The 12,689-nt window shown below is 43.9% G+C and overlaps 1 protein-coding gene across 1 annotated transcript; it reads right to left on the bottom strand.

The window, feature by feature from the left end:
* Nucleotides 1-1,594: 1,594 nt before the first annotated feature.
* On the bottom strand, nt 1,595-8,381 carry sele (selectin E). The gene is made up of 15 exons (XM_084310196.1): nt 8,308-8,381; nt 8,075-8,147; nt 7,556-7,954; nt 7,245-7,349; nt 6,957-7,151; nt 6,632-6,823; nt 6,124-6,318; nt 5,806-5,994; nt 4,918-5,133; nt 4,030-4,224; nt 3,712-3,900; nt 3,155-3,331; nt 2,907-3,039; nt 2,721-2,795; nt 1,595-2,238 (listed from the first exon to the last, which is right to left on the bottom strand). The coding sequence occupies exons 1-14, from the start codon at nt 8,308-8,310 to the stop codon at nt 2,735-2,737; spliced, it is 2,322 nt and encodes a 773-aa protein (XP_084166322.1). The 5' UTR covers nt 8,311-8,381; the 3' UTR covers nt 1,595-2,238; nt 2,721-2,734.
* Between the last annotated feature and the right edge of the window lie 4,308 nt (nt 8,382-12,689).

The raw sequence follows: 12,689 nt of genomic DNA, 5'->3' as shown, positions 1-12,689 counted from the left end.
GTGGAGGCCTCCATCATGGATGGTGTTGTCAGTGTTCTATGTGTGGGTGTAGGCCACCATCATGGAGGGTGTTGTCAGTGTTCTATGTGTGGGTGTAGGCCACCATCATGGATGGTGTTGTCAGTGTTCCATGTGTGGGTGGAGGCCACCATCATGGATGGTGTTGTCAGTGTTCTACGTGTGGGTGGAGGCCACCATAATGGATGGTGTTGTCAGTGTTCTATGTGTGGGTGGAGGCCTCCATCATGGAGGGTGTTGTCAGTGTTCTATGTGTGGGTGGAGGCCTCCATCATGGAGGGTGTTGTCAGTGTTCTACGTGTGGGTGGAGGCCACCATCATGGATGGTGTTGTCAGTGTTCTACGTGTGGGTGGAGGCCTCCATCATGAAGGGTGTTGTCAGTGTTCTATGTGTGGGTGGAGGCCTCCATCATGGAGGGTGTTGTCAGTGTTCTATGTGTGGGTGGAGGCCTCCATCATGGAGGGTGTTGTCAGTGTTCCATGTGTGGGTGTAGGCCACCATCATGGATGGTGTTGTCAGTGTTCCATGTGTGGGTGGAGGCCACCATCATGGATGGTGTTGTCAGTGTTCTACGTGTGGGTGGAGGCCACCATAATGGATGGTGTTGTCAGTGTTCTATGTGTGGGTGGAGGCCTCCATCATGGAGGGTGTTGTCAGTGTTCCATGTGTGGGTGGAGGCCTCCATCATGGATGGTGTTGTTAGTGTTCTATGTGTGGGTGGAGGCCTCCATCATGGATGGTGTTGTCAGTGTTCTATGTGTGGGTGGAGGCCTCCATCATGGATGGTGTTGTCAGTGTTCTACGTGTGGGTGGAGGCCTCCATCATGGAGGGTGTTGTCAGTGTTCCATGTGTGGGTGGAGGCCTCCATCATGGAGGGTGTTGTCAGTGTTCTATGTGTGGGTGGAGGCCTCCATCATGGATGGTGTTGTTAGTGTTCTATGTGTGGGTGGAGGCCTCCATCATGGATGGTGTTGTCAGTGTTCTATGTGTGGGTGGAGGCCTCCATCATGGAGGGTGTTGTCAGTGTTCTATGTGTGGGTGGAGGCCACCATCATGGATGGTGTTGTCAGTGTTCTACGTGTGGGTGGAGGCCTCCATCATGGATGGTGTTGTCAGTGTTCTACGTGTGGGTGGAGGCCTCCATCATGGAGGGTGTTGTCAGTGTTCTATGTGTGGGTGGAGGCCTCCATCATGGAGGGTGTTGTCAGTGTTCCATGTGTGGGTGGAGGCCTCCATCATGGATGGTGTTGTCAGTGTTCTACGTGTGGGTGGAGGCCTCCATCATGGAGGGTGTTGTCAGTGTTCTACGTGTGGGTGGAGGCCACCATCATGGATGGTGTTGTCAGTGTTCTATGTGTGGGTGGAGGCCACCATCATGGATGGTGTTGAGGGATATACACCACAAGTGTTCTGTCCATAACAATATATTGAAAATATTGATAACTTAAAATACTTCCCACTTTGAACTGTGGGTGTATCATGAAATTACAGTAGATATAGCCTACTGTCTTCATTGTACAGCAACACTGCATGGACATTAAATAGTGACACATAGAAAATAGTCTTTTGAACTTGTATTATATACAATTCAAGATTTAACAACATAAATATGACAGTTATAGAATAAATAGTATGTAAATAACAATGATATAAATATGATATAATTTAGTTTTGTAATGATAAGACAATGTTATATATAACACCAACAGAAATATGATTTCACATATCAAATGGTATATCATATTTCCAACAAATAATAATAATAATAATATATAAACTACTGAATTATATCATTTCTAATATTATTATTTCACATATCAAATCATATTTAACATTTCCTGTTTACACAAGCAATAGAATATTACTTCAATAAATATAATATAAAACACAACTAGACATCATCTGCCCATTATTACTGTAGAACAATGTGTTCCATACTGAACTCCCTTTGGGAGGAAACATATTTTATTATTTTTTTCTTTTCCAGCATTAAAATGTGTCTAACAATACAGATCCAGCCCTGACATAGAGAGGGTTCTATCATAACAATCTCTGACTCGTTCACAGTCACATTGGCCAGAACACTATATACTACGAATGGTGGATCACAGGCCAGGAAATTATAAAATAGCAATCTCCTCCTTTCCCCGAAAACAGAACCAGCTGCTCCAAATATTGCAGTTTTCATTCCACCTCAAAACGTTGATTCAGGAGATTTCTGCAAAGATAGAACACATGGAGCACATGAGCTGGTGAGATCAGATAAGACGTGGATTGTCCCTTTGGGGAAGGTGTGTAAACATCACGTTGTTACAAGTCAAGTCAAGTCAGCTTTATTTATATAGCACATTTACAACGACTAAAAGCCAACCAAAGTGCTTTACAGGTGGGACATGATAAAAAAAAAACACATACAATGCAGTAACAAATAAAATACACTAAAATGACTGAAATGAAAATGAAAATGAAAAAAGGTATAGTACACTAAGAAAACAAGAGCAAGGTGCAATATAAAAGAGACAAGAAAATAGATAGAAAGTCAGGAGTAACAGCAAACGTATAGTGTACAGGTGGCAGGTCAAAGGCCTGCAGGGAAAAGAGGTGCGTTTTAAGCAGTTATACAGTTTGCTCATGTAAAACACGTCGCCCCGTGCTTCCCTCTTATCACAGGCACATCCCTGAAGTATTCTGGACGTTTACCTGCAGGTCGTCCTTTAAATGAGGCTTTCAACACTGTTTCTGTACGACTGTGGAGGGTCCTCTGACTCTGCGCTACTGAAAGACAGAAGAGAAGAAGAGAAGAAGCAGTTGAGCACAATATCCAACAAAAAAAATAAATAAAAAATTATATTCATCATAAAGGTGAACAGGTGCTTATTAACTCACCTGTTGAGCTCAAACTTGTTTCCTCTTCGCTTGAGTCTCTTGAGCAGCCAAGCAGCCAAGGACAAGGCGGATAAAGACAACGAGCCCCCGACGGCCAGACCTACAGTAGCAGCCTGCGTCAGCACAGGCTCAGCTGTGGAAACAACCATCCAATGGTGGACATGTTAGAGGTGTAGTGTAACTACATGAAACACACGTCAAAACATTCAGGTCTTATTCAACCTCCTTTCTTGTTCCATCCTGTGTACCTTGGCAAATGGGTGTCTCTCCTGTCCAGTTGCCGTGACGATCACAGGTGATGAGCTCGTGTCCTTGTAAGGAATGGTCCTGGTCACAGGTGAAGTAGCACTGTGTGTTGTATACAAGGGAGTCGGAACAATTGACGTCGCCATTAACAGGAGCCTCGGGCGAGGGGCATCTCACCGCTGTCAGATAAGAGAGAGGGCATGAGGATGTTTAGCAACCTAGAGTATATAGCATGTTAACCCTTTCACTGCCGCACTACCAAACGGTTAACCCTTTCACTGCGACAATACACAGAAGGTTAACCCTTTCACTGCCACACGACAGCAGGTTAACCCTTTCACTGCCACACGACAGAAGGTTAATCCTTTACTATAGTATAGATAGTAATTGGGTTAACCTTCTGTCGTGTGGCAGTGAAAGGGTTCAAACATATCCTATTTCAGAGACGTGAGATGTGTCCATCCAGCATATGAATCTGGTAGAAGGACATGAAGCCACGTACTGTTAAATGATCAGAGTAAATGTTACTGGCACTGATTTCTAGTATGGTTCGCCGTACCTTTGCAAGTAGGCAAGTGCGCACTCCACTCTCCCTCTTCAGAGCACTGGATACTAGGCGCCCCCTGCAGTTCAAAACCTGCATTACAGCTGAAGCTGCAGGTGGAATCTGGCCGTAGTTTGTTCGTGTTGTGGCTGCATTCAGTGAGCAGCTGGTGATTATCTCCCCCTGGTCTCTGGCAGGTGATGGCTAGGGGAGAAAGAGAAACAGACCAAATGGAGATGGGTTACTTACTCCTCCTTGTATCATGCTTAGCTCAAAGGCACGTCAAAAGGACATTTTCATCAAAGCTCTTTGGAAGATGTTGAAAGTCCTCACCTTCACAGCGTGGCAGCGCTTCACTCCACTCAGCCGTTGACTTGCAGGTCACTGTGCTTGCAGCCCCCAGCAGACGGTGGCCCTGGGCACAGCTGAAGCTGCAGCTGGTCTTATAGCTGAACACCATGTCCTGGTCCTCCTCGCCACACTGGACCACTCCATTCTCTGGGTCCTGGAGAGCAGGGCATCGCACAGCTGGAAGACAGAGGAGCAGAGATCTCAGTACTTGGCAAGTGTACATACCATAATATAGGTTTCATTACCACAATGGGCCTGAAGTGAGGCTTTACATCAATACAAAACAATACATTCAGATTGTCCGTACAACTCTCAAAAGCAAGCGCATCTCAGTTTGTGGGGTATCCATTTGGAATGGCCTTGATGTAGCAATAAAAAAAAAGGTAATAGTATTGAAATGTTTAAATCCAGATATAAACAGGAATTCTTGGACAAGTATAAGTTAGAGGAGCTAGAAAATAACGTGAACTAGTATTTTTGTAATTATTTATTTATATTTTGCTGTAGTGGATAGGTATATTTTTTTTTTATATTGATAAGATAATTTATTACATATTAATATGATATTGTAAGGAAGGGGCAGGACCAGATAAGCTTTGCTTCTTTCTGTCCCTTCTCGAACAAAACCATTTGTCTTGAGCTGTGTTGATCATTGCTTCCATGTCTAGGAAGAAATATTAAATTTTATTTGTATTTTATATCACTTTTTTCCCCATTTTTTGTTTTGTTTTAGTAATTTTTTGTTATTACAAATGTGTGTGTTTATGGTTGAAAATGTTAGAGATAAATAAAGATCAAATCAAATCAAAGAAAAGAAAAGAAAAACGATGCAGTTTCAAAACGTATCCAGTGAGTACGGGGTCTTCTTACCGACACAGAAAGGCGCAGAGTCGTTCCAGGATCCGGAGGCTCCACACTCCAGGCTGCCTGACTGGGAGCCTCGCAGCTCAGAGCCCTCCTCACAGGAGAACACACAGACGGAGCCCGCAGGCTGGGAGGCTCCGGCAGAAACAGGGGACGGGAGGGAAGGGGCCACACATCTGACTCGGCCGCGTGCAGGCACAACAGGAGAGGGACACTGCAAAGCTGAAAGGAACATTTTAGATTCCAAAATTAGTATGCAGCACAAAATCAGACTCACCCGACAATAGGTTCTGGTAGAAGGACATGAAGCCATGTACTGTTAAATGATCAGAGTAAAGGGCGGCTAAGTGGCGCAGTGGGCAAGGCGCTCGCCACTAACGCAGGAGATGCTGGGTTCGAGCCCAGCTCTCTGCGTTGCTACCAGCTCGGCTGGTCGTTCATACTAACACAATTGGCAGTGTTAGGGGTGGGAAAGCTGGTGGGTGGGGATCGGACGTTGTGGACGGCGACTCCTACAGGTCGGTTGGTGCGCCTGTGCAGCAGAATCAGGAAGTATCGGGGGCAGCGTGAGCCTCCCACGCGTTACTCCTCGCCACTGAGAGATCGCGCTGTACAGGTGAAAAGATGCGACGGCTGCCTCCTCGTGTACCGGAGGGGACAAGTGATGCAAGGCTTGGTCCTCACTGCAGCCAACCAGTGGGAGGCATGGTCTGGCAATGTTCGAGACAGGGGAGGGGTGAATTGAAGGGATAATTGGCGAGGCGAAATTGGGATGGGAGAAAAAAATAAAAATAAGGAGAAAAAGTGGACCAAAAATGTTAAAAAAAAAAAAATACAAATAAAATGATCAGGGTAAATGTTACTGGCACTGATTTCTAGTATGGTTCGCCGTACCTTTGCAAGTAGGCAAGTGCGCACTCCACTCTCCCTCTTCAGAGCACTGGATACTAGGCGCCCCCTGCAGTTCAAAACCTGCATTACAGCTGAAGCTGCAGGTGGAATCTGGCCGTAGTTTGTTCGTGTTGTGGCTGCATTCAGTGAGCAGCTGGTGATTATCTCCCCCTGGTCTCTGGCAGGTGATGGCTAGGGGAGAAAGAGAAACAGACCAAATGGAGATGGGTTACTTACTCCTCCTTGTATCATGCTTAGCTCAAAGGCACGTCAAAAGGACATTTTCATCAAAGCTCTTTGGAAGATGTTGAAAGTCCTCACCTTCACAGCGTGGCAGCGCTTCACTCCACTCAGCCGTTGACTTGCAGGTCACTGTGCTTGCAGCCCCCAGCAGACGGTGGCCCTGGGCACAGCTGAAGCTGCAGCTGGTCTTATAGCTGAACACCGTGTCCTGGTCCTCCTCGCCACACTGGACCACTCCATTCTCTGGGTCCTGGAGAGCAGGGCATCGCACAGCTGGAAGACAGAGGAGCAGAGATCTCAGTACTTGGCAAGTGTACATACCATAATATATGTTTCATTACCACAATGGGCCTCACAATACAATACAATGCATTCAGATTGTTTAAAAAAAAGTATGCAGTTTCAAAACAATACAATGGATGCATTCAGCACACAGATTGACAGACTAAAAAAACAATGCATAAATTGCATACATAAGAATAGGTATAAAAGACAATGAAAGTAGTGCAATGTAAACGTGCAGACTTAATAATGGCATAACAGTCAGTCAGTCAGTTTCAAAACATATCCAGTGGGGTCTTCTTACCGACACAGAAAGGCGCAGAGTCGTTCCAGGATCCGGAGGCTCCACACTCCAGGCTGCCTGACTGGGAGCCTCGCAGCTCAGAGCCCTCCTCACAGGAGAACACACAGACGGACAGGAAGCTGGAGGACGCCAGGGGGTCGGAGCACTTCACAGCACCTCTCTCTGGCCCAGCGAGCTCCTCACATTGAACCACTGAGCAGGGGGAGAGCAATCAAAACGACACAGCCATTGTTACGGCAATGAAATAAACACACACTCCAGATATTATACAGGTTGCATTTGAGATACGAAGTACTTTTGGGACTGATTTTTTGTCTCAACTTACATTCACAAGTAGGAGGCTGCTGTGACCAGTTCCCAGAGCCAGTGCATCTCATGGCCTCTGATACACTCAGCTGATAGCCCTCCTCCTCACAGGAATACTGGCACTCAGAGCCGTAGGAGTCGTTCCCATATGGATGAGAGCAAACGACGCTGGCTTTTGCAGCAACGGTCACCTCGTTTCCATCACATTGGACAACTGCGGACAAAAAGAAAACAGACCATTAGATATGGCGGTCCTTTGCTATACAATTGATACTTAAAAACAGTACAATTCTCTGTGATCTCTTACCGTGTTCACACGTCTCTCCGTAGAACCCGTGGAAACACTCACAACTGTGGCTGTGTATTTCCTCCACACATTCTCCATGGAGACACGAGTCGTGCTTACAGGAGGCTATAGGGAGAGCAGAGGACAATTACATTTTAACAACCTGTATGAAATCCAAAGCTTCACTGGTCTCTGATTTTTTTTAATTTTTTAAGACCACCAATCAACATTTTGAAATGATGAATCTAAGAGATTTTCTATTAAAACCTAATAGACTAGGATTTGGATATCAAAATCAGCCAAGATGATTTAGACAGATTGATGACACCAACCTGTGTAACATAGGGCTGTCTTCTTCTTCATGCACCGCTCATCGTTCCACTTGCCGGCCTCTGCTTCCCTCTTGATATACATCTCCACACAATCCTCGTTTTTCCCCTCTTTCTTTCCACGGCGATTGTTAGGTTCGTCCGTTGCCCAGTTGGTTGCTTCTGCGGTCAGAGTCTTGTTGGTCCCGACCCAGGTCCAGACATCGTTGACCTTGCGGATCCCTATCCAGTAGTAACCGCTCTTCCTGGGAAGCACACTGTTGAGATGGGAGATCTCCCCCTGGTTCTGGATGGCCACCATGTCAGTGTAGTTCTTCTGGCACCATTCTCTGGCTTCGTCCCAGTTCATCGTGTCGTCAGAATAATGGTAGGACCAGCATTCTACACTCCACCTGCACAGCACTGAGGAAGGACAGACGCGTTTCAGGGTCAGTCGAGTAATAATCATAAATTAAAGAAATAAAGGAAACAATGTGAGTGGAATGCTATAAAGGTTTTTTATCTGATATCAGATCTGCATACTTGAGTAAAGAAAGAGGAGGGTGATCCACGAGATCTTTGATCTGCAGGATTGATGGGATCCAAAGCCAACGTCCTGTGGAATACAAATACAAAGTCTGTATGAAGAATAAAAGTCATCGTAAAAGAACACACCTTATACTAAGCACAGAGAAATAAAGGCATTGAATTAAAAACAGAGAGATTGCAGCAACAAGTCTTTAGTTGCTATTGTATGAAGTGTTCCCCATACTCACCATTATTAGTCTACAGTATGTGAGATATTCCGCAGCAAGTAATCCTCTATTATAGTTCCAGTCTTAACCCGATTGAGGAGGAGAGTATACCATCCCCACTGCTCCCCTTCCTTATATACTGCTGTGGTCCTCCAGGGCTCCGCCCACATTTTCGCCACATTTCAGTGGAAGTTTCAGTGGAAATTCCTTCCCTTAAAACCGGTAATCAACCCCTTTCACTTGTTGTGGCTGGGCTTCATCCTGTGGTGTTCAGTGCTGCAAGGGGGTCACTATACCATTTATAGGAAATAGTCATTAACTACTAACTCACTGGGAAGGCATCTTGTATGTGAGCTGATTGTGGATTGAGTGTGGAAGAGGGAGAGAGACAGAGAAAGAGGGAACTACTTCAAATGAATTAATTAATTAATCAATCAATATATTTGTTAACGTATAATTAATTCATTAATTAATTAATGGTCCTTCATTGCATTTGTGAGGTCATTAATTATGGTCCATAAGCAAGAGTGATAGATCCTTTGAGTGAGTTTGACATAAGATGCCTTCAGGGAGTTCCTGTGGTCAGTGGTGATTGACAGTCCACAACACAGATCATTTCTTTCCATAACTCTAACCCCTGTGAAACAAATCTTCCTCTCGACAAAGGATGCACTCTGCAAAATAATTAGGAAAAGTAAACGATGCAAAGACAATTAACGCATTTCACTGGTATCCTTATAATAATAATTCATTACATTTATATAGCGCTTTTCTCAGACTCAACGTGCTTTACAACGTAGGGTTAGGGAAATTGCCTCCTTCACCACCACCACTGGTAGCACCCAACCTTGGGCTATGCAGGCTCAATGGCTGCCATACACTGGCACCAGGCACACATCACACTACTACACAATGGCTGAACGGCTCAGGAGACAGGGATTGATACCAGCCAATTAAGGGGAATGGATGATTAGGTGGCCTTGATGTCAGAGAACTGATTGGGAATTTGGCCAGGAATGTCTGGGAACCCCCTACTCTTTGCGATAGGCGTCCTGGGTTCTTTAACGACCGAGATTCAGCCAGGACCTCGGTTTAGCGTCTCATCTGAAGGAAGGACAATTGGTTTGGACATGGCGGCAGAGGCGCCTGTTGGCTGCCAGCATTTCCAGAAGTGATGCCTCATATCCTTCCGGCTTGACCCTAGAAAGTGGACGACAATAAGGTACACTTCCCTTGAATATTACACACAAAACTCCCAAGTTTCAACAGGCATTTCATTAGGGCATCATTTCATTAGGACATCATTTCATTAGGACATTGCAAATGGACTCTGAATACAATGTGTCAGTGATGAACAATGGCAGCTTGAGGGATAGCAACCATATTATCCATACATTTAATTATATCAAAGTACCACTTGTGTTATTATAATGCTTTACACGCATAATATCATCTCCATCAACTACGACAGTGGCTGTAAATTCTGAGAAAAAAGTGGATGATGATGATGATGATGATATATCAAAGCCACTCTATTCCACAGGAAACTGAAAAGGAAAGGAAACTCTGTTAATAAAACAGTTTATTATGTTAACCTCCTAAGCATCAGGCAAAAACGAGGCCATTTTTGTTTTTAACGATTACATACCTTTTTTTGCAAATCTTTACTTTATACTTTATACTTATAGCGCATGCATGAGTCAGGTCTCTTTTGAAAGGTAACATTCTGAAGTTGCTAACACAATAAAGAAAAATCACTTTGAGTGCTAATGAAAATAGAGTAACAGACAGGGGCGGACTGGCAACAAAAAGCAGCCCGGGAATTTGGGGTCAAGCGGCCCCCATTTGTCCGAGATATCAATCAATCAATCAATCAATCAATCAATCAATCAATCAATCAATCAACGAATCATCAAATAACAAAACACAATCCGCTAATTTACCTTTATGTCAAGTTAATATGCAAAACAATGGGTCTCATTTTCAAATGGTTTTCTTTCATATATTTGTGCGTGCAGAACATATCTACTGTATGCTGCAATTACTTTTAAACTCTGTTGTGCAGTGGCACTGGTTGGTCATCACACACACACCTGTTTCCATACTAGTCCCTGCAAAGGCTTCTCCCTCCTCGAACCTTTCCCTGTCTTTCTCTGCCTCTGGTTCACCTGTTGGTTTAAATTGCATATATATTTTTTTGATAATGCGTTATTAGATTTACAACCCATTGCAATATGGGACCGTTATGCTATAAGGCCGATTGCGGCATAATTTCACAAACAAAGCTCAAAGAAAGTGTTACAAAAGAAAGTGTTACAAAGTGGTGGAATAAATTCAACCACATCGTCTATGTTTGGATTCATTAAACTGGAGTCCACATATCATATTGCATGTAATGTAACAACAAACGTTACATGACACTCAGTCACAGTGTAACTCCTCTCGGTTTGACAAATAATGCAGACGTTTAGGTTGAGCTCAAGTCCATTTACTGGGCAACAACCTCTTCAAATCACAGAACAGACTGCTTTACTAAATGCTTTAAACAAACGTATTGTTACTAAAAAAAAGGCATTACAATAACAGCGTTGTGATCATTATAGTATAAGCATTAGTTACGGTTACGGTTCCACCCATGCAATACAATGATAGCTCTTCACACAAAAACACAGAATATATTTCCAATCAGTTACAAGAGCACAATCAAATACAAGGTAAGGTTTTTGGATTAAAGTGACCAAATCTCATCTGCTTCCCTTGTGGTGGGTGTGTTGATGTGCACTGGCGAGGCGGAGGCATGGGTGGAGGTGTTTCCTGTTTCATAATAAATTGTCATAGGAGAAACATATAGTATATATTTCGTGTTTGATTAATAGAACTTTGCTGGGCCAATTTAAAATGCCTAGGGAACCCCTGATATAGACATAAAAACACACGAGAGGTTGGGCGGCCCTCACAAGTGGAGATGGACTGGTCCGGCCCACCGGGAACATTCCCGAATTTCCCGATGGCGCCTGGTAACAGAGGTTTGAACACACTGAAGTAGAAGTTGTGTGCCAGATGCCTGTTTTTAAATGACTGTTTTAAAATGAAATGAAGCTGCATTATTTTAGGAATTTAGTGAGGGTGGGTCACCATTGACCCTGAGGACAAAGGGAGTATACAGAATGTTAAGACATCAGGTAAAGCTATCTCCTAAAAAAAACAAGCCAGCTTATTGGTTCTAAAACAAGCCAGCTTATTGGTTCTAAAACAAGCCAGCTTATTGGTTCTAAAACAAGCCAGCGTATTGGTTCTAAAACAAGCCAGCTTATTGGTTCTAAAACAAGCCATCTTATTGGTTCTAAAACAAGCCAGCTTATTGGTTCTAAAACAAGCCATCTTATTGGTTCTAAAACAAGCCAGTTTATTGGTTCTAAAACAGCATTGGTTCTAAAACAAGCCAGCTTATTGGTTCTAAAACAAGCCATCTTATTGGTTCTAAAACAGTATTGGTTCTAAAACAAGCCAGCTTATTGGTTCTAAAACAAGCCAGCTTATTGGTTCTAAAACAAGTCAGGTTATTGGTTCTAAAACAAGCCAGCTTATTGGTTCTAAAACAAGCCAGCTTATTGGTTTAACTAGCTAGGGGGGATATACATTAAAATACAGTACAAGCTGTTACAGTTTTATTTGTGTTGAATTGAATGATTGAACTCATTGCTAAATGCAATAAAGCACGGTCTCTTACCTGTAAATGTACATTTATGGATGTGAAATTTGGCCATTATAATAATAGGCTTCCTTTTAGGGCCTTCCTTCCTTTAGAGTCCGGGACGTGTCTATTCGAAGCCTAACCGGTTCATGCTTCCACGTTCGCGTTTTGCGCTCTGATTGGCCACTGATGTTTCTGGTCGCACCAATCGTGTGACGGCAAGTTCTTTCGCCGGTTAAGCTTAGGCACTCTTTCGAAGTTGGTTAAGGTTAGAGTTTGTCTTAGAGCATTGCGATAGAACGCCAGCCCTGATTCCAAACTCTAACCTTAACCAACTTCGAAAGAATCGCCTAAGCTTAATCAGTGATAAAATAAGCGTTAGGTAGTTTGCTGCTGGTCGAGGCGGAAATGGGCGCGTCACACGATTGGGCGCACATGTCACATGACCAGAAACGTCAGTGGCCAATCAGATCGCACCAGAAACGGCAGTGGCCAATCAGATTCGCAAAACGCGAACTTGGAAGCATAAATGCGTTAGGATTCGAATAGACGCGTCCAGGACTAGGCAGTATCTGAAAAAAATTTAAACGTTTACATTACAGTATAATATAACGCTGGCGCTTTAAGATCCAAAGGCTTTGAGATCCCATCGGCTCGGATTCAACATCCGCCCTCATCCATATAAGGGCATTTTGTGGTCCCGGTCTTC

Source organism: Notolepis coatsorum (assembly GCF_963971535.1).
Source record: "Notolepis coatsorum genome assembly, chromosome: 3".
In the NCBI taxonomy this organism is placed as follows: Eukaryota; Metazoa; Chordata; class Actinopteri; order Aulopiformes; family Paralepididae; genus Notolepis; species Notolepis coatsorum.
This window is presented reverse-complemented; position numbering and strand designations above follow the sequence as displayed.